General features: G+C 42.3%; 3 protein-coding genes across 6 annotated transcripts in view; 2 read left to right on the top strand and 1 right to left on the bottom strand.

Moving 5' to 3' along the window:
- wnk4a (WNK lysine deficient protein kinase 4a) overlaps nucleotides 1–7,604 on the top strand; it is a 90,305-nt gene extending 82,701 nt beyond the window's left edge. For 2 of the 4 annotated variants that reach the window (XM_029765084.1, XM_029765086.1), the window contains exons 16-20: nucleotides 1,702–2,564; nucleotides 2,661–2,757; nucleotides 3,961–4,831; nucleotides 5,009–5,318; nucleotides 5,555–7,604. In XM_029765084.1, the coding sequence (XP_029620944.1) occupies nucleotides 1,702–2,564; nucleotides 2,661–2,757; nucleotides 3,961–4,831; nucleotides 5,009–5,318; nucleotides 5,555–5,557 (2,144 nt within the window). In that variant the 3' untranslated portion in view covers nucleotides 5,558–7,604. The remainder of the gene's footprint in view (nucleotides 1–1,701; nucleotides 2,565–2,660; nucleotides 2,758–3,960; nucleotides 4,832–5,008; nucleotides 5,319–5,554) is intronic. The other 2 variants (XM_029765087.1, XM_029765085.1) reach the window with 2 other exon arrangements.
- Nucleotides 7,507–9,047, bottom strand: coa3a (cytochrome C oxidase assembly factor 3a). The gene is made up of 2 exons (XM_029765095.1): nucleotides 8,803–9,047; nucleotides 7,507–8,286 (listed from the first exon to the last, which is right to left on the bottom strand). Exons 1-2 carry the CDS (start codon nucleotides 8,999–9,001, stop codon nucleotides 8,183–8,185), a joined length of 303 nt encoding a protein of 100 aa, XP_029620955.1. The 5' UTR covers nucleotides 9,002–9,047; the 3' UTR covers nucleotides 7,507–8,182.
- Nucleotides 9,048–9,082: 35 nt separating this feature from the next.
- On the top strand, nucleotides 9,083–22,717 carry cntd1 (cyclin N-terminal domain containing 1). Its single transcript, XM_029765092.1, has 7 exons — nucleotides 9,083–9,388; nucleotides 10,769–10,844; nucleotides 10,936–11,110; nucleotides 12,676–12,838; nucleotides 21,512–21,656; nucleotides 21,818–21,914; nucleotides 22,103–22,717. Exons 1-7 carry the CDS (start codon nucleotides 9,220–9,222, stop codon nucleotides 22,217–22,219), a joined length of 942 nt encoding a protein of 313 aa, XP_029620952.1. The 5' UTR covers nucleotides 9,083–9,219; the 3' UTR covers nucleotides 22,220–22,717.
- Nucleotides 22,718–22,749: the final 32 nt, after the last annotated feature.

Below are 22,749 nucleotides of genomic sequence, written 5' to 3'. Positions count from 1 at the left end.
TCTTCCTCCTCCCCACGGTCCCATGTGAAGAGGCATTGTTTACTCTTCACAGAGAGAAAACTGTTGTAGACTGAGGTTGCTCCACAAATGGCACCCTGTTACCTTTAAGGCACTACTACCAGAGCCTGGTCAAAAGTAGTGCACTATTATGGGAATAGGGTGCCATTTGGGATGCAGACAGGGATTTGTTTGGAATTAGAACATCAATGGAGTGGGGAAGGACTAGTTTGACATTTGAAGAGTCTGAAATTGAAAACGTGTGTATTCATCACAAGTCTTTAGTTTAGTTGAGAACCCTACAGTGGAGACTAGCCAGAGATATTGATAACTCTTCAGGGACTTTTCCGGACGCCATAACATTCTTCATTCATTGATTTGACATTTAATTCAACAATGGCTCAACAGTTATGAAGCAACACGACTCCCGACACTGAAGTAAACAAGCCACTAACATGTCAATGCAGACGGAAATATACTGTAGGTTAGGAAACTATAAATGAGGCGGAGAGCCAAAAGGCATTGCGAAACCGGACTGTGCTGTGGCTGTGTCCAGCAGAGAACAGAGACAACGGGGGAGGGAGGGAGGGAGACATACTTCAGATGGCCACCAAGTCTTTAGCTAGTGGGGGTGGAGGGGCAGTTGTATGTACTTTAATTCAATTCAAATGCTTCCCTCTCTTGCGGTGGGAGTTTTGGAGGAGACTTTCTTGAAAAGTGTGTGTGTGTGTGTGTGTGTGTGTGTGTGCGTGCGTGCGTGCGTGTGTGCGTGTGTGTGTGTGTGTGTGTGTGTGTGTGCGTGTGTGTGCTGGCAAACAGATGTTGCAGAGAATCATACTGTAGTACAAGCTAGGCCAGGAAATCTTATGCTTCACAGTGAGAGCATTCACATCTCAAAAAGAGGCTAAAAGCGCTCTTCAAGTGAAGTAATTACCCAAGAGGCCCTAGGGCAAGACCGGCGCCGCACCACTGAGGCACAGACCTGGGGTGTGAGGTGCAGGGATGGTTAGTCAGAGCCATGCAAATCTCCTGACAATACCAAGAAAGGGGTCTGAGGAGGGAGGGGTTTTACGACGGTGTTGGGCCCGGTTTGGGTTCTTCTCTGCCAAGATGAGGCTGAGTCCCAAATGGCACCCTATTCCCTAAATCATGTATTACTTTGACCAGGGCAAATAGGGTGCCATTTGGAATGCATAAATAACAGCGCATGCCCCTACATACAACCAACCGCTCCGGCTATCAGGGCCTTTATGCAATGAAATCATCATCCTAGCTCTCTTAAACAGTGATTTTGTTAGACAAAACCCTGCCATGGAAACCATCTTTATACCGCACATGAGGAATTTATTTTCTAAATGTCTGATGTCACTTGGCAGTGGGCGGAAGGAACGAGAAGACAATCCAAAATCTGAGCAAGAGATGGAGCAATAATATAATTGACTCTTTTACAACCTAGGGGATTCTGCTAGTAAATGTCTCTGGAGACGTTGGCATAAGGGTTTGTGTGAGGACACTGTAAAGAACCCATTGAGGTTTTGTAAGGCGTTCCTTTTACATAAGTGGTGTTTCTGAGTTAGGTAATGTTATGTTGTTTCGTGTCTACCAATCAGTCACCACACATGAAGTTCCCTCTCAGGAAATGAAAGTTTTGAATGTAATAATAATAACTAACATGTATTATTCTGTTTTGTTTCTATGTTCCAGGTTCTCCTCACTACCACTACCACCACCCAGCCTCCATGTACTCCTCAGAGCCCCCCCAGCAGCAGCAACACCAGCAGTACTACCACATGCCCCCCTTCATGGGCCACACACACTTCCCCTTCCCCTACCCAGTGAACCCCGGTGCCTCCAAACCAGCGGGGTCCCATCCTCCCCTCACACGGGTCGCCAGCAACCCCACGTTCCCCTCCATCCTTTCCCCAGCCCCAGGCTCACCCGGCGGCCCCCACTCTGATGCTCCGAGCCCCTCTGAGCACAGCGGGGAGGGGAACTCCCTGACCCTCCCTCCTCACCCCCAGAACCCCAACATGTGGCCCTCCCACACACAGCCCCTCTTCTCCCTGGCCAACGTAATCTCCATGGCAATGAGCATGGCTCACTCCTTCATCCCTGCCAACAGCCTGGCTAACCAGGGGATGCCCTCCATAGCAGGCTTCCACCCCCAGCTAACCCACCCTCAGTCGGTCTACTCGTCCGTCTACTCCCCCCACTACCAGACTGCTCCAGTGGAGCTCCCTTACACCCAGGGTGGGATGCCTGGCCAAGGGCAGCAACACAGTGTCTACCAGGGCCCAGACACTCCACCACAGATGCAGAGGGATGGCTCAGTGTCTGTGTACTCGCAAAATGGGCACCCCGGCTGGCAGCATAATCACATATCTCCCCCTACGATAAGCTACAACAGCCCACAGATGGTATCACAGCAAGCAGCATCCAGCCCCCTAAGCCATTTACAGAATAGTTCCCAGGGGTCCTACATGGTTCCTCAGGACCAGTCTGATGTGTCCAGCTGTGCGTCAGGGTCTGATCTGTCCCCTTCGTCCCCAGACAGCCCGGAGAGCACAGTAAGTTACCAACCAGCCCATACATGACTGTCTGACAGTGAGAAGTAATGCCATTCTGACAAGTATTGTCCCCCCTCCCACTTCTCTTTTCCCAAGTTATCATCGTTCAGCTCAACCACACCAATGTTGAGACCTACGGTCCCTGAGATGAACGCCAGTGCTCCCAAGCCCAGACTATCTCCCAGTTACACAGGTAAGATTCACAGTGACTTTCCCCTCTCTACTTCTACACTAGCTGTATTTTGTATTGTACTGGCCCTTACGTAAGCTTACTGTTGATCTGTTGATGGTAGGAGATGGGTTGGGGAGGACGCTGGCAGGCCTATGTTGCTTCTGTTAGCACACTAAACAAATGCAGAGTACACACTCGGGACACACACACATACAAAAACACACACACTCCAGACATACACAGACACTCAACGAGGCCCTTTCTCTAGTGTTTTATGTTGTATTTAGTCTAAATAAGGCCTGATGACTGTGTTAGGGCCAATTGGCTCTTCCTGTTGTTTTCAGTTCTGTTTTGTGTTTTATCCTGTCCACATCAGTGTTTGGTGACATTATCACCTATAAGCACTAGCAGTGCCTCGGGATCTGTTGCGTAACCACATGTCTGGATGGAATGTTCCATTGAATAAGGGACCAATAGGTAGGTGTGACTGTACCCCGCCTACCAGTATTGACCAGTTAGAACCCACTGGGTACAGACGTCAATTCAACGTCTATTCCACATTGGTTGAACGTAATTTCATTGAAATTACGTGGAAACAACGTTGATTCAACCAGTGTGTAACCAGTGGGAAGCTTTGCCCAGCAGAAATGACCAATCAGAAGGCTTCCACGCTCGTTACAGGCCTCTCCTCCCACATCCTCCCCACCTGTCTGTGTTCACACCCCCACCCCACCCAGCTCCAGTACCCGAGCAACCCAACCCAGCCCATTTCGCTCAACAGACAGACAGAACAGGCTCTGTTTTTGAGAAATCCCAGGGCCACATTCAGCAGAAAATAACTGTTTTCCAACCGTGTAGAGTAGAGTTACACCTAGTGCCAGACCTCCGCTAGCTCTTGCTTCCCACCCGTTTATGGCACCATGAACACAACCAGATGTTGGCAGTAGATATGGCAGTTGGATTGGTTTTTCTGACAGAAAGTTATGAAACTAAGGCCAGGATTCTATCCGATCCATGATAGATCCGCGTAACAGCACGCTTGACATTTAAAGTACATTTCAGATTGAGACGACATTATGCATTTGAATCAATTTGAAAGTACGAGTCAATGTCAATGGAAAATAATATCACTACTGGAACAGAATGTAAACACAAACAGCAGATTGTGAAAAATAATAATTATCACTGTGTTGATATTAATCATAAACCTCCTCCACCCCACAGATCCCCCGCCTGCTGCCGTCACAGTGGGTCGTTTCCAGGTCACCCCTAGCATGGAGATCCCTGTGCCTGCTGCACCAGATGGACAGGGCTCTAACCCCACCAGGCCCAAGTCAGTGGGCAGCTCTACCCCAGGCCCAACCAGGCCCAAGTCAGTGGGCAGCTCCACCCCAGGCCCCACCAGGCCCAAGTCAGTGGGCAGCTCCACCCCAGGCCCCACCAGGCCCAAGTCAGTGGGCAGCTCCACCCCAGGCCCCACCAGGCCCAAGTCAGTGGGCAGCTCCACCCCAGGCCCCACCAGGCCCAAGTCAGTGGATAGCTCCACCACAGGCTCCACCAGGCCCAAGTCAGTGGGCAGCTCCACCCCAGGCCCCACCAGGCTCAAGTCAGTGGGCAGCTCCACCACCTCCGGGAGCAGCACAGAGGAGCAGGAGGGGGCAGAAACCAGCCTGAACACCTCCCTCACTCTCTCCCCCCCAGACCGACACCTCCCTGTGGAGAAGGACGGGGAGGTCCAGGCAGGGTGGGCCGGGACCAAAGAGCAGCAGCAGGAAGAGGAGGAGGAAGAAGAGGGGGAAGAAGATGATGAGGAGCATGAGGAGGAGAAGGAAGAGCAGCAGATAGTAAGAAGGAGGAGGAGGAGAGCGTGTAGCCTCAGTCTGATGGGTACGTCTGCAGACAGCGGCCTGTCCGTCACGGCGGTGGATTCAGAGGGGCGTGGCCTGTGGGAGGGAGGTGCAGGGAGCCCGACCTACAACTCGGCCCTGCACCACTTGTGGCTGAGCTACAGCCGCAACTTCACGTACATGAGCAGTGACGACTCGGAGAGCGAGGACGAGGACATGCGGGAGGAGCTGCAGGAGATGAGGGAGAAGTGAGTGTTTCACCTTCAGCATTTCTCCAGTTATTTACCCATTTTCATTCCAGATCGATTTAGGGTTTGAATCCAAGTTTGATTACTTTGAACTCAACTTGCATCTCAACTATTCCAAATCACTTAAACAAGTCCTCAGAGTTCTCACCTATCTGTTTCTCTCTCTCTCTTTCTCAGACACTTGGTGCAGGTGCAGAGTCTCCAGGCCACCCAGAAGAGGGAGATTGAGGAGCTGTATGAGAGGATGGGGAAGGTTCCCCCTGCGGGGATTGTCTCGCCTGCCGCCATGCTCTCCAGTCGCCAACGCCGTATCTCTAAGGAGAGGAGTTACCTCTCCACCTCCCGCAGAAACAGCCTGCAGCGCCTGGACATGCTCCCCCTCCAAGGTATCATCAGGAGGAACTCTCTGGGTGGCAGCAACAGCAGCAGCAGCTCTCTGGAGAAGCCCTCTAAAGGGGTGACCTTTGCTTCCGATGTCAGTAGAATGGTTAGAGTTCTCTCATGTCTTTATTTACTGTACACAGAGCATGGCCACGATTCAATCAGAGGTGCGTTGTCGGTAGTGCAATGTGCTTGCCTACAACGCACCTCTGATTGAATCATGACCCATATCTTACATTTATTTTGCTGTCTAAAATCTAAGTTTATCTGGAAATCATAATGTGCAATGCACAATGCTCTACACATTTAATCATTGCATCTCCTTGTCTCCTCTCTCACCAGTAAGAATCTTCAGCCATGCTTGCTGTAGAATAAGCCCAGACTACCTCATCTAAAATGTGACTGAAATGATCATCCTGCTGGAGGAAAGAACTGACATCACCTCTAAACCCTTTATCTGGGCCCCCATTGGAGGAGACTAACCTAGATCCCCCAGAAACCAGGAAGCTCCTCTGCTGATCCAATAGTCACAGGGTTAATCAGAGGTTGCAGGTCCGTCAGAGGTCGCTGAGCCCTCTGCTATGAAGGGACAACGGAACCTTTGTCATCCGCTGTCAGTCACCCCCAAGAGAAGCTTGCCAGATTCAACGGTTCAGCGCAACATACCCGTCTAGGACGCCACCGGAACAGTGTTTAAAGTGAGATGGTCAAAAGTTTCAAAACTGCCTAATCCTCAGCTAATGTGTATAAAAGGCCCACAATAGTACTAGCCCAAGTAGTGCACCATCATTCTTCATACTATGCAATGCTAGTGAGAAACGTGTGATCATTATACATAGAGCCTTAATCAGCTGTAGTCCTGCCTTGTAGCCACAGAGCAGTAAGGGTTGTTCCAGCTACAATATTGGGATCATGGGATTGAGGACGGGGCAGTTGATCATTATTTTCCTGCTTATCTGACTGTCGCACACATTTTTATTGTGAGTTGTGGAGTGAGATGAAGCTCAGTAACTCTCGCTGTGTTTCAGATTATTCACTCTCCTCTTTGCACATTTGACTGTCTGTTTGCAATCTGTTGATGCTGACTGTAGCTCGCTACTGCCCTCTAGAGTCTAACTACGGAAGTCCAGATATGTTGTTATAATTCTGCCTGTTTTCCGATGTACAATAGTGATGCAACAATATTTCTGATGAATTCAACAGCATTATGAAGGACGACTGTTGTCAATGTTTAAAAAGATGTGAACATAGATGTTAAAAGATGTTAGGCAGTACCTTATATACATTATAGTGAGCATTTTTTTATAAAATGCAACACTATAGACAAGTAGCTTTCCAAACAACCATATACAGAACTATAGGTAGACCTACAACACTGAAATCATTTAGGTGTCAGTCTTTCCAGAATATTTCAGAATTTCACATTATATGTGTTCATATGAAATATAAAAAGGTTATACAGTAGGAAGCTAGGCACAATACAGCTCTATAAATGACATATACCTAAGACTCAAACTACTCCTTTTAAAAACAAATCAAGTGAAAGTATTGCCAAATCAGCCACATCGATTTTTAAAAAATGAGGCTATTTATGGTTGATGATTTAACTCTCCTGACTTTTTAGCCGAGATTATATTTTCTCCCAAAATAATCAAACATAGGTCTAGACTACTGGTTCTCACCATGATTGTAAATGTGTAAATATGAAATAATGCATTTGTAAATTACTTTTACAAATGAATCAAATTCATTTTGGCAAGCTACTTTTCTTGTGCAAACACATTGGCAATGATAAACCTTGCTGCAATGCACAATAAACCAGGCACCCGATGCACTTTAGTAAATTCTACTTTAGTAGTAACTCACACTTTTTGGTAAAGTAAGTAGCATATTTATATGCACAAGTGGGGAAGAGTACGACTACCCTAACAAATGAATTAAACTGTGAGCCCATATTAACTATTGCCTTAAATACACATTTGTAATTCTATTGCAATGATATTCTTAAGATTTGTATTTAAAGAAAGAAAAAGTGATTACAATCCACATTTTTTAATGCATGCATGATTGTTGGTTGATTGTATTGCTTTAACATACAAAGCTGCTGTCCTGCCATGCTCAATCTGTGCCTTTTCCTTGCAATGTCTTATTTTATATTTTTACTCTGTAGCTTTGGTGGCTACAACATACTCTGTAAATCCTATTTTGACATAAATACAGTTGAAATAATGATAGTGTTCCTCTCAGCTTCCGTACTATTGTGGCAATATCAGTGTATGAAACATTACACTGACCTTGCTATAAGATGTCATTTATTGTTGTGAAAAAACAAATACATAATAACAAATGTACAACTCAAACCTTTATCAACATAAATATATTTCAATATAAATGTGTTTCTTTGTCTCAGTTGAGCTGTTCTAATTCTTATCCCACCTATTTCAAGGCCACTGTAGAATTAACATTACTGATAGACATGAGGTTGAATTAGTTTTAGAGTTTTGGGAGAAATCATTTGATGCTGATTTGAAGGGAATACAAATAATTCTACACAAGTGCCTACTCGTTGGGAAGAAAAGCGAGGAGAATAGGGTAATGTTCATTGTGGCACTTAACAGAAACAATTTAAAAAAATGTTGCCTCCCGTTGCCGTCCACTTGGTGCCTAATGAACAAGACCCAGGATCCTGAAATTGTAAGGGGTTAATCGGGGGCAGAAGATAATTCTTTCTACAGACAAGCATGTTTAATCACCATGAAGACACTTAAGTCAGCAACACAACCACATAAAAGTCTACATATCCAGGGCAAAACAGGGTCCGATGCTGCCTTGACAGTGGCTAGCAGTGGAATCAGATGTAGCACCAGCATTCGTCAGCATTAGTCCCTTCCAGTGCAAGTAGGTCTACAGGCGATAGGATCAGTGGCACACCACACAGTCGATCTGAGCTCAGTCCATCTGATCGCCAAGTCAGTTGGCGCCCGTCTTTGCCTCCCTCATCCTCGCGACCTTGGCCTCCTCATCCAGCTCATCCATAATCTTCTCCTGTTTCACTGAGTAAAACGTGTAGCCATCTAGGAGGAGCAGTCAAGGAAAATGGGCTGACAGAGGCAAGGTATGTGCTGGGTATGAAGCTATAATCGAGCTTAGCTACATAAACACAAGGATGAACGTTTTCATCATCATCAACATACATTTATGGCAGACATGTTTTACACTCATCACCAGCTTTCACTGTAGCAACTTGTAATAAAGTGGCATGCTGAGAGAGCTAATTAGCTAACTCTAGTTAGCTCCTTGCTTGGCTACTAGCTAACGTTACATAGCTATCTAATTAGCTAACTGGCTTGCTACAGTACATGGCTGTTATGCAAACACATGTCATGCTGTTCTTCACCACTACAATGTCAATTTCATAACCTATCTACAATGACTTACAGCTTCAAGGACATACATGAATAATGTCTGGTTGACTTTAACTGCTAATAGTTATGGCAACATTACAATGGATCGCTATATCATGCCGTTTAGGGCAAATAAGCTCATATGTTACGCAGTTCACCTTTTGTGACTGAGCTTGGCAAGGATACAAATACCCATTACAATGGCTCCGATAGCAAGTCCTGTTGCAATATTACGGCCCCTGAGTTGCTGCGATTTCTTCTTCCATTGCGCGAGCTCCACTTGTCTGATAAAGTAGAACTCGTCCCTGGTAAGATCCTCCTTGTTTGGATCTATCCTCTTTGCAAAAGGGACTTCGGGATCCACAGTCGGTTTCTGGTCAGCCATTTTTGCGACAGCCTTATCTGCTTGTGCAACACTATAATAGGTCCCCCAGACATTTCCGGTTTCGACGCGAAAAGTTAGTTTTTTTTATAGCGTGTCAACCGCCATCTCATGGCAAAATAAAGTACTGCATTTTAACAATTAACTCCGCGGACAACGAAATCAGAAGTTTTTTTTATTTATCTTGCCATTTTATTTCTGGCTAGCTAGTAACGTTAGCTATGGCGAAGAGATTCCTATTCTCTCCAAGCCAAAGCAAAAACCTAAAGTTTGGTGAAGCTTCTTTTGAGATTTTATCAGACTTTCTCATAAATCTCAATATCAGAAACAAAGATAAACTGAGCAATTTATCACGTTACAGTGGGGATTTTAAAGACAAAAGATTGATAGGTAAGTTTTTAGCTCGCTGCTGGCTAACGGTTGCTCGTGACTCTGGTCAACTATCTCATTGTTCTATCTGTGCTTTGGCAACGGCCCTGACAAGAACACGCCACCGGAAATTCGAATGGCGCCACGTTTGTTTAGGCTAAAGTTACGTAACATTAAGTTATTTTGGCTTCACAGGTAACCTGTGACAGGTTGACCAAACCGATCTAATATCAAATATAAAAAAACGAGGCCACTAGGGTCAAAATGAAAGTAAATATGAATTATCCATAAGCACACGGACACTAGCTATAAGTTATGTGCTATTATTTTGGTCATTTTCTGATCCACTGTTAAACAACTGAATCACGTCGTAAACAGAAGAGATGATGAAAGTCGGATTTTTCATATTAGCTTCGATTGGACTAAGTTATTCTGCTACACAGTAGCAAGTAACATAACATTCCGGCTTCCGAGTGGCGCAGCGGTCTAAGGCACTACCTCTCAGTGCTAGAGGTGTCACAACAGACCCTGGTTCGATCCTGGGGTGTATTACATCCGGCGGTGACTGGGAGTGCCATAGGACGGCGCACAATTGGCCCTTCGTCGTCCGTTTTGGCCGGCGTAGGCCGTTATTGTAAATACGAGTTTGTTCTTAAACTGACTTGCCAAGTTAAATAAAGGTTAAATATAAAAAATAACCATTGACAATAACATTACAAGCAATATCCACCCTGTACAATATATATAGCTACAGTATGCTATTTACCTTAACATTTTAACCTTTATTTAACTAGGCAAGGCAGTTAAGAACAAATTCTTATTTACAATGACAGCATATCACGGCCAACACTGGGCCAGTCACCACCGGATGTAATAGAGCCCAGGATCGAACCAGGGTCTGTAGTGACACCTCTAGCACTAAGAAGTAGTGCCTTAGACATCTGCGCCACTCGGGAGCCCTATCCCAATGTACATATGTACATGTACATATTACCTCAATTACCTCGACTAACCGGTGCCCCTGCACATTGACTCTGTACCGGGACCCCCTGTATATAGCCTCGCTATTGTTATTTTACTGCTACAGTTGAATTATTTGTTACTTTTATTTTTTATTTTTTTGACTTATCTATTTTTTACTTAACACTTTTTTTTCTTAAAACTTCTTAAAGCATTGTTGGTTAAGAGCTTGTAAGTAAGCATTTCACTGTAAGGTCTACACCTGTTGTATTCGGCGCATGTGACAAATAAAATTTGATTTGACCCTGGCATTGCAAGTGCCATGCTCGAAAGTTACCACAATAAACTGTCTAGCTAAAACATTTACAGACTTGAACCATAGGACTAGGCCATGAAATCCAATCTGAATAGGCCTAAAACCGCTGGCTCTGTTTTCCACAGAATGCGTTTTCCTTGCCACGGAAGAGTTAAGACTTGACCCCTTGGTTGGATATCATGCTGTTGAATTACTTGAAAGGTAGGATTCATGATCTGAAAATAGGAACTATCAGTTATCTGTCAATGTGATTAAAAGTAAGACCAATTTAATGAGTATCTTCTGCTAACAGGTTTATGATAAAGCACCTGGAGGATCTGTTTTCAACACCACACACACCTGCAGGGGCAGCAGGTGTCCATAAAGGAAATTACGAGGACCTTGTTTATGAGAAACTGAGTGAGAAGTTCCATCTCATTCTCCTCTCTTGTGTGCAAATAGCAAGCAAACTGTCTTTGCACAGTGCTGTGAGTTTTGGGAAACTTTTTCATTATCATCTGTAGTAGAGGTTGACCGATTATAATTTTTCAATGCCGGTACCGATTATTGGAGGACCAAAAAAAAGCCGATACCGATTAATCGGGCAATTTTTATATTTATATATATATTTGTAATAATGACAATTACAATAATACTGAAGGAACAATGAACACTTTTATTTTAACTTAATATAATACATAAATAAAATCTATTTAGTCTCAAATAAATAATGAAACATGCTCAATTTGGTTTAAATAATGCAAAAACACAGTGTTGGAGAAGAAAGTAAAAGTGCAATATGTGCCATGTAAAAAAGCTAACGTTTAAGTTCCTTGCTCAGAACATATGAAAGCTGGTGGCTCAATATTCCCAGTTAAGAACTTTTAGGTTGTAGTTATTTTAGGAATTATGACGCGTCGACTATTTCTCTCTATACCATTTGCATTTCATATACCTTTGACTATTGGATGTTCTAACAGGCACTTTAGTATTGCCAGCCTAATCTCAGGAGTTGATAGGCTTGAAGTCATAACCATCGCTGTGATTCAAGCATTGCTAAGAGCTGCTGGCAAACGCAGTAAAGTTTGAATGAATGCTTACGAGCCTGCTGCTGCCTACCACTCAGTCAGATTGCTCTATCAAATATCAAATCATAGACTTAATTATAATATAATAAACACGGAAATACGAGTTTTTGGTCATTAATATGGTCAAATCCGGAAACTATCATTTTGAAAACAAAACGTTTATTCTTTCAGTGAAATTCACGTAACCGTTCCGTATTTTATAGAATGGGTGGCAACCCTAAGTCTAAATATTGCTGTTACATTGCACAACCTTCAATGTTATGCCATAATTATGTAAAATTCTGGCAAATTAGTTCGCAACAAGCCAGACGGCCCAAACTGTTGCATATACCCTGACTCTGCGTGCAATGAACGCAAGGGAAGTGACACAATTTCCCTAGTTAATATTGCCTGCTAACATGAATTTCTTTTAACTAAATATGCATGCTTAAAAAAATATACTTCTGTGTATTGATTTTAAGAAAGGCATTGATGTTTATGGTTAGGTACATTTGTGCAACGATTGTGCTTTTTCCGAGAATGCGTTTTTGTTAAATCCTCCCCCGTTTGGCGAAGTAGGCTGTGATTCGAGGATAAATTAACAGACACCGCATTGATTATATGGAACACAGGACAAGCTAGTTAACCTAGTAATATCATCAACCATGTGTAGTTAACTAGTGATTATGTGAAGATTGATTGTTTTTTTTATAAGATAAGTTTAATGCTAGCTAGCAACTTACCTTGGCTCCTTGCTGCATTTGCGTAACAGGTGGTCAGCCTGCCACGCAGTTTCCTCGTGGAATGCAATGTAATTGGCCATAATCGGCGTCCAAAAATGCCAATTACCGATTGTTGTGAAAACTTGAAATCGTCCCTAATTAATCGGCCATGCCGATTAATCGGTCGACCTCTAATCTGTAGATCACCATTTGTATCACCATTCATAATGTCAATAATACGTTTCTCACCTTTTACTTTACCAGGTGGTTGACAACAACACAGCAGCGCAGTTTCTTCACTCGATGGGCCACAGCGTTTCCAAACAAACTATCATGGACATGGAGCTGATGATCTTGAAAGCACTTGACTTCAGGCTAAACACCCCCAACCCTCTGACTTATGTTGAGATACTCCTGGAGGTGCTTGGTAAGTATTTCCCATTCTGTAGTCCTTATGATAACCATAAAAAGAGACATGACATTTTGCTGTAATGAGGTGCTACATTACATGCTACATTCCTATTTAGGCCTGTAGAACCCATTTCCTACAGGCAATGACCAAAAGCGCCCTCTTTGGCCTCATGGGCAGAATGTTATTAATATAATTTCAAAATATGATTTAAATAAACCTTGATAAATCCAATGTTTCTATGTCAAACAGTTTTGTTATATTCCAGTCTTCTGTCTTCTGGGTAGGCCGTCATTGTAAATAAGAATTTGTTCTTAACTGACTTGCCTAGTTAAATAAAGGTTCAATAAAAAAATAAGCATTGACATTAACATTACAAGCAATATCCACAATATCCACCCTGTACCCTCTCCCAATTGAATACATTTCAACTCTATATCTGACATTGTACAGGGGTCTTCTTTTTTTAAAATCCCATAAGGATGTGTGTGAGGTGTATACTTCTGTTTCAAAGTAGATTTGTTTAAGACTACCAAGAATCACTCTGTGACCCTGATTTAGCCCACTGCTGTAAAAGGTTTATACAGTAAAATGCCTCTGGAAAAGTTGTGTGAGGAGGTAGCAGGGCTGAGGGGGAGTTTAGCCAGAGTGAAATTCTCACGCTCCAAGGAGAGAACAAGGCACTCACAGCCAAAGTAAAAATCCACGATTTCAACATGGATTGTCTATTCAGGGAAAACAGGAAAACAGTGATGAAGGAGTCGCTACTAGACATACAAAGTCGTAGCATGCGTGAAAATCATTTTTTTTCTGGGGTTCCTGAGGACGTATCCAATAATCCAGAGGGCGCAATCAGAGAATTCATGCAATCCGCCTTGAAACTTCCTATAGAGACTGTAAACAAGGTGGCTTTCCACCGAGTACACAGACTTGGAGCTCGTAGCGACAAGACCAAGGGTCCCCGACCGATCATCGCAAAATTTGAACACTACCAACAAAAGGAGATGATCAAAGCAGGGGAAGGGAGCTTAAAGGGACCAAATTTGGTCTCAATGACCAATTTCCAAGGGCGATAAACGAATGTTGTAAGAGACTGTATCCGGTACAAAGGCAACAGAGGGAGAAGGGTAAGCGTGCCTTTCTCATTCTGGACATACTCTTTATAGATGGACAGCTATTCCGAGACAGCTCCACAACACCATGGCTGTACTAAATTCTACAGGGACTTCAGGTTACGAAAAAAAGAAAGTATGGGAACTGTAAAAATATCTGAACACTATGAAGTGGATATGAACAGACACGTACTGAATTACATGCTTGCTTACACATACGGACTTATACATACACACACACACCTGATACCATTCTTTTCTCTCACTCTCTCTTTTCTCTTCTCTCCCTCTCTATTGTCGAGAACTGTTTTATAATTTAATATGTTTCTTGTTTGTGTATCTTTTTTTATGTATTTGTCTACAAGTTTATATATGTTTACAACAAGCAAGGGAAGATATCAGAATAGGGGCATTGGGGAATAATAACATATTGTACGGAATACATTTGTGCTGTAGTGAAGCCGTCTTAAGAGTAATGCAAGGTCTCTTTCCTGATCATGTGAAACGTCTGTTGCTATGGAAATGCTGGGATGTGTTTTTCAATGATGTTAAAGGTAATTATGATGCAGCTATGACGGTGATACGATATGGATTACAATTATCATCAATATTAAGGCTATACACACTACATGTTACACACATAGACACTCAACCAATGTAAAATGACGGAGTTATTATTTATTTGGACAGCACACATTATAGTCTTACTCGTATACAGACATCGTACACACTCACTAAATCACATCCAATATCATACACATCAACCTACTCAGATTTACTACACACATAATATCTTGTCTAAATGTTCTAACATCTGTGGCATTGGCTCACAGGCAAACAGGCAAGGGAATAAAACAAATATTGCTAGAACCTATTTCTTGAATTCTAAATATCAGACATTTGAATGCTCTAATTTTGACTGTCATAATATCTCTGATGGCAGTGACTTTACAAGCACTAATTATGGTCAATTTAGACTGAGAATAGTATCTAGTTATGGGAAGGGATGAAATAAGTATAGCCAGTTATAATTGTAACAGTTTAGCAGATTATAAAAAAAGAAGATCAGTCTTTACGTGGCTAAAAGAAAAGGAATATAACATATACTGTTTACAGGAGACTCACTCTACATCCTTAGATGAAGTTGTGTGGAAAAAGGAATGGGCTGGTGAAATAATTTTCTGTCAAGGACAAAGGAACTCAAGAGGTGTGATGATATTAATTCACAAAAATGTTGATCTGAATGTGCGAATAGTCAGGAATGATTTGCAAGGAAGGTGGATCTTTTTGAATATGAAAGTGGACGAAAAGAGATTTGGCTCATTAATCTATATGGTCCAAATCAGGAAGATCCATACCTCTTCGAAAGCATTTATACCAAGTTATTGAACTTACAGGTAACAAATGATCAAATCATTATGGTAGGAGACTATAACACAGTGTTAAGTACCTCAATGGACCGTAAAGGTAATCACTCTACAAACTATCATCACCGTGCCCTTAAGGAAATCACAAATATTATGGACACATTAGAAATAGTGGATATTTGGAGACTAAAAAACCCAGACCTTGTGAGATATACATGGAGGGGACTTAATCAAGCTAGTCCTCTTGACTACATTCTTGTCTCTTTCTCTCTTGCATCAAAGGTTAAAAAGTTTTAATAGGAGACAGAATGCGATTGGATCATCATCTAATTGGCATTCACATAACTCTTATAGATTTTCCACGTGGACGGGGATATTGGAAATTTAATCCAAGTTTACTGGAGGACAACTAATTTTTAACTAAGACAAAATAATATATAACTGAATTTTTCCAGTATAATATAGGTTCAGCAATGTTTACAGTCTCCTTGTTTACAGTCTCTATAGGAAGTTTCAAGGCGGATTGCATGAATTCTCTGATCGCGCCCTCTGGATTATTGGATACGTCCTCAGGAACCCGAGAAAAAAAAGATTTTCACGCATGCTACGACTTTGTATGTCTAGTAGCGACTCCTTCATCACTGTTTTCCTGTTTTCCCTGAATAGACAATCCATGTTGAAATCGTGGATTTTTACTTTGGCTGTGAGTGCTTTGTTCTCTCTGTGGAGCGTGAGAATTTCACTCTGGCCAAACTCCCCCTCAGCCCTGCTACCTCCTCACACAACTTTTCCAGAGGCATTTTACTGTATAAACCTTTTACAGCACTGTGCTAAATCAGGGTCACAGAGTGAATCTTGGTAGTCTTAAACAAATCTACTTTGAAACAGAAGTATACACCTCACACACATCCTTATGGGATTTAAAAAAAATAAGACCCCTGTACTATGTCAGATATAGAGTTGAAATGTATTCAATTGGGAACCTTATTGTTTGAGATACCTTTTAAATGTACCTTCAGAGGTCATTCAATTCAATATTCATCAATAATAAAAAAGCAGTTTCTGGCTAAAGAGACAAGACTAACAAGGGAAACCCATGAACTAATAGTACAGGTAGATAGCAATAAAAACGATACTACAGAGATACAAAATAAGTTAGACGAAAAACAAAAAGAACTTGAGGAACTTATTCAAGAACGATCTAATGTAATCTATTACAAAAATAAAGCAACCTGGATGGAATATGGAGAAAAATGCACAAAATTCTTCCTGAATCGCCAATACAGGAATACTAACAAAAATAATTTGCAGAAACTCATTACTGAAGATGGAGTCATCTATAATTCTCCAAATGATACACTGCTCAAAAAAATAAAGGGAACACTTAAACAACACAATGTAACTCCAAGTCAATCACACTTCTGTGAAATCAAACTGTCCACTTAGGAAGCAACACTGATTGACAATAAATTTCACATGCTGTTGTGCAAATGGAATAGACAACAGGTGGAAATTATAGGCAATTAGCAAGACACCCCCAATAAAGGAGTGGTTCTGCAGGTGGTGACCACAGACCACTTCTCAGTTCCTATGCTTCCTGGCTGATGTTTTGGTCACTTTTGAATGCTGGCGGTGCTTTCACTCTAGTGGTAGCATGAGACGGAGTCTACAACCCACACAAGTGGCTCAGGTAGTGCAGCTCATCCAGGATGGCACATCAATGCGAGCTGTGGCAAGAAGGTTTGCTGTGTCTGTCAGCGTAGTGTCCAGAGCATGGAGGCGCTACCAGGAGACAGGCCAGTACATCAGGAGACGTGGAGGAGGCCGTAGGAGGGCAACAACCCAGCAGCAGGACCGCTACCTACGCCTTTGTGCAAGGAGGAGCAGGAGGAGCACTGCCAGAGCCCTGCAAAATGACCTCCAGCAGGCCACAAATGTTCATGTGTCTGCTCAAACGGTCAGAAACAGACTCCATGAGGGTGGTATGAGGGCCCGACGTCCACAGGTGGGGGTTGTGCTTACAGCCCAACACCATGCAGGACGTTTGGCATTTGCCAGAGAACACCAAGATTGGTAAATTCGCCACTGGCGCCCTGTGCTCTTCACAGATGAAAGCAGGTTCACACTGAGCACATGTGACAGACGTGACAGAGTCTGGAGACGCCGTGGAGAACGTTCTGCTGCCTGCAACATCCTCCAGCATGACCGGTTTGGCGGTGGGTCAGTCATGGTGTGGGGTGGCATTTCTTTGGGGGGCCGCACAGCCCTCCATGTGCTCGCCAGAGGTAGCCTGACTGCCATTAGGTACCGAGATGAGATCCTCAGACCCCTTGTGAGACCATATGCTAGTGCGTTTGGCCCTGGGTTCCTCCTAATGCAAGACAATGCTAGACCTCATGTGGCTGGAGTGTGTCAGCAGTTCCTGCAAGAGGAAGGCATTGATGCTATGGACTGGCCCGCCCGTTCCCCAGACCTGAATCCAATTGAGCACATCTGGGACATCATGTCTCGCTCCATCCACCAACGCCACGTTGCACCACAGACTGTCCAGGAGTTGGCGGATGCTTTAGTCCAGGTCTGGGAGGAGATCCCTCAGGAGACCATCCGCCACCTCATCAGGAGCATGCCCAGGCGTTGTAGGGAGGTCATACAGGCACGTGGAGGCCACACACACTACTGAGCCTCATTTTGACTTGTTTGAAGGACATTACATCAAAGTTGGATCAGCCTGTAGTGTGGTTTTCCACTTTAATTTTGAGTGTGACTCCAAATCCAGACCTCCATGGGTTGATAAATTGGATTTCCATTGATTATTTTTGTGTGATTTTGTTGTCAGCACATTCAACTATGTAAAGAAAAAAGTATTTAATAAGATTATTTCATTCATTCAGATCTAGGATGTGTTATTTTAGTGTCCCCTTTATTTTTTTGAGCAGTGTATTTTAAGAGGAAGCTAATTATTTTAGGCAGATGTTCTCTTTTCCGTCCAATCCTCTCCAACTGAATGAAGATTATGGTAAGGAATTATTTCGAAATAATATAAAAATGGAAAATTAACAACTGTACAGAAAGATCAGTGCGAAGGCCAAATTACAGAGGAAGAACTTTTTGAGGCTATTAAATGCTTTCAGTCTGGAAAAACCCCAGGGCTTGATGGCATACCGGTAGAGGTATATCAACCCTTTTTTGATATACTAAAAGCTCCATTGTTAGATTGTTTTAACTACTCCTAAAGAAATGGTAGTCTCTCAGGTACTCAGCAGAAAGGTCTGATTTCTCTATTATTAAAACAAGACCCAGATGGCAAATATAAAGACCCAGTCTATCTAAAAAACTGGAGGTCCCTTACACTTCAATGTTGTGATGCCAAAATACTATTGAAATGCATAGCACTAAGAATTAAAAAGGTTTTACCAGGTATTGTTCATCCTGATTAGACAGGTTTTTAACATGGATGATACATTGGAGATAATATACGACAACTACTAGAAATAATAGAACATCATGAAACATCGAAGAAGCCAGGCCTGGTATTTATAGCAGATTTTGAAAAGGCATTTGATAAAGTAAGACTGGATTTTATTTATAAATGCCTGGATTTTTTCAAATTAGGTGATTCTCTTATAAAATGGGTAAAAATAATGTATAGCAATCCCAGGTGTAAAATAGTAAATAACGGCTACTTCTTAGAGAGTTTAGAATTGTCAAGAGGAGTTAAACAAGGGTATCCGCTATCACCATATCTATTCGTTATGGCCATCGAAATGCTAGCTATTAAAATCAGATCCAATAACAACATTAGAGGATTATAAATCCAAGGCTTAAAAACAAAGGTGTCCATGTATGCCGATGACTCAAGTTTTATATTAAGTCCGCATGCTAGATCCCTGCAATGTCTCATTGAAGATCTAGATAGCTTTTATGTACTCTCTGGACTAAAACCAAATTATGATTAGTGTACAATATTACGTATTCGGATCTTTAAAAAATAAAATTTTTACATTACCCTGCAGTGTACCTACAGTTGAAGTCGGAAGTTTACATACACTTAGGTTGGAGTCATTAAAACTCGTTTTTCAACCACTCCACAAATTTCTTGAAAACAAACTATAGTTTTGGCAAAGTTGGTTGTGCATGACACAAGTCATTTTTCCAACAATTGTTTACAGACAGATTATTTCACTTATAATTCACTGTATCACAATTCCAGTGGGTCAGAAGTTTACATACACTAAGTTGACTGTGCCTTTAAACAGCTTGGAAAATTCCAGAATATTATGTCATGGCTTTAGAAGCTTCTTATAGGCTAATTGACATAATTTGAGTCAATTGGAGGTGTACCTGTGGATGTATTTCAAGGCCTACATTCAAACTCAGTGCCTCTTTGCTTGACATCATGGGAAAATCAAAAGAAATCAATCAAGTCTGGTTCATCCTTGGGAGCAATTTCCAAACGCCTGAAGGTACCACGTTCATCTGTATAAACATCTGTATAAATAATAGTACGCAAGTTTAAACACCATAGGACCACGCAGCCAAAATACCGCTCAGGAAGGAGACGTGTTCTGTCTCCTAGAGATGAATGTACTTTGGTGCGAAAAGTGCAAATCAATCCCAGAACAACAGCAAAGGACCTTGTGAAGATGCTGGAGGAAACAGGTACAAAAGTATCTATATCCACAGTAAAATTTGTGCTATATCGACATAACCTGAAAGGCTGCTTAGCAAGGAAGAAGCCACTGCTCCAAAACCGCCATAAAAAACCCAGACAACGGTTTGCAACTGCACATGGGGACAATGATCGTACTTTTTGGAGAAATGTCCTCTGGTCTGATGAAACAAAAATAGAACTGTTTGGCCGTAATGACATCGTTATGTTTGGAAGAAAAAGGGGGTAGCTTGCAAGCCGAAGAACACCATCCCAACCGTGAAGCATGGGGGTGGCAGCATCATGTTGTGGGGGTGCTTTTCTGCAGGAGGGACTGGTGCACTTCACAAAATAGATGGCATCATGAGGCAGGAAAATTTGGTGGATATATTGAAGCAACATCTCAAGACATCAGTCAGGAAGTTAAAGCTTGGTCGTAAATGGGTCTTCCAAATGGACAATGACCCCAAGCATACTTACGAAGTTGTGGAAAAATGGCTTAAGGACAACAGGGTCAAGGTATTGGAGTGGCCATCACAAAGCCCTGACCTCAATCCTATACAAAACTTGTGGGCAGAACTGAAAAAGCGTGTGCGAGCAAGGAGGCCTACAAACCTGACTCAGTTACACAAGCTCTGTCAGGGGGAATGGGCCAAAATTCACCCAACTTATTTTGGGAAGCTTGTGGAAGGCTACCTGAAACGTTTGACCCAAGTTAAACAATTTAAAGGCAATGCTACCAAATACTAATTGAGTGTATGTAAACTTCTGACCCACTGGTAATGTGTTGAAAGAAATAAAAGCTGAAATAAATCATTCTCTCTACTATTATTCTGACATTTCACATTCTTAAAATTAGTGGTGATCCTAACTGACCTAAGACAGGGAATTTTTACCAGGAATAAATGTCAGGAATTGTGAAAAACAGAGTTTAAATGTATTTGGCTAAGGTGTATGTAAACTTCCGACTTCAGCTGTATATAATGGGCTGATGGTGAAGTAGACATACTTGGTATTCATATCACAAAAGATATAAATAAGCTCTCCACAATGAATTTCAATAGAAAACTTGTAAAAATAGACAAGATCCTGCAACCATGGAGAGGTAAATACCTGTCTATTTATGAATAAATTGCCCTGATTAACTCCTTAGTCATATCTCAGTTTACTCACTTACTTATGGTGCTGCCTACTCCTGAAGATTCGTTTTTCAAATCATATAAGCAAAATATTTTCTTATTGGGGGGGGCGACTGTGGGAGGGGTCTTGAATGTTTGGAGTACAGCCATTGGGGAACTATGGGGTGATCTTTGAAGGTTCGGGTTCACTTTTTTTGGCCTGGTGGGAGATCTGTCAACGTGCCCTTGAGCAGGGCATTGACCCTGGATGCTTCTGTGTGTCGCTCTGAATGGGAATCTGTTGGATGACTGGTATGGTGTAGTTGTTGAGCGACTTCACTGCAAGTATGTTGTATGTTTCGGATATTCAATAAAAAAAATGTTTTAAATGCCTCTTGGTGTTACCGGTATGTAACTATTTATTCACTGCCCACCACATCCTACAGGGCACAATGACTCTTCTATCCCTGTGGAGCACCTGCATCACCTCAGCAGACACGTGCTCCAGTTCACCTACCTCCAGAGGACAGCCATCTATGACTCCCTGCTCAAGGCCACCACTCAGTGCCTGAGCCCATCTGACGAACAGAGGTAGGTCGCGTCCCAAAAGGCACCCTATTCCCTATAGTGCTCTACTTTTGACCAGGGCCATTGGCAGCCGTAGTTTTCCTCTCTCAATGTTAGTAACAGTAGGCCGTGTGTGTTTAGTTAACACCCATAAATAAGCATGTGTCCCCTGTGAAAACCAACAGAAAGACTTTTGTGTCGGTGACTGAAGACTGCATGCTTCTTGGTGTTGGTGTCATTGCTGTGGGTGCATACATCCTCAATGTCACTAACTGGGAACAGGTGATCAGCTACTATAATATATCCTTCTTGTAAACAGTCATATTATTAACTTTTATTTCTTCCATACTTAATAAGGTTTAAGCTATTATGTTGAAGTTGGATTATAACCTTTAGCTGAAAACTAGTGTTTGGTTACTACAGTGCATGCTGCTCAGTGAACTAGTAACGGCCCAACCATTAATCACCAGGTAGTGGAGGAGCTGAGTCACATCACAGGGATCTCAGTGAAGAGCATCAGTGATTTCACACATGTTACACTGATGCACATTACCAAGAACAACTCTCCCATGGTCACAGCAACTTGAGTCGAGTCCGAACAACACATTCATCGATTGAAAGATTTTATTTACGCTAATTTGTTTTAAGTTGGTTTGAAACTTGACAATTAACTAAGTTTCTTCAGCTACAGGAAGTTATGAAAGAAAGCCATTGAGACATAGACAGTAGAGTACTGTACAGTAAAACAGTACAGTAAAACTACAGTGTCTGTGTATGTAAAAAGATTGAAAGGTTCACACCAAACATCTGATATAAAAACCAGCTCCCTGAGTTTGACTTTCTAGTTGATTTCCTTAAGAATTTAACTTCTATTTTCTGGATGTTTATCTGTTTACTGTTCCAACAATTAGCAGCATTAAAGAGCCTTCTTCCATCTATCAATTCATATCTGTTAAATGCCATAGTGTGCAATATAAAAGCAAAGCTGATGTTAAAATCCTAATAATAGAAATGTAATAAATAGTGTAATAAGTAATTCATTTAACTTAAATAGATAAGAATAAATGTATTTATTATACCCACCACCTCTCTGTCAAGTTTATTTCTCCTCTGTCCA

This window comes from Salmo trutta, chromosome 10, assembly GCF_901001165.1.
Source record: "Salmo trutta chromosome 10, fSalTru1.1, whole genome shotgun sequence".
Classification (NCBI taxonomy): domain Eukaryota; kingdom Metazoa; phylum Chordata; class Actinopteri; order Salmoniformes; family Salmonidae; genus Salmo; species Salmo trutta.
This window is presented reverse-complemented; position numbering and strand designations above follow the sequence as displayed.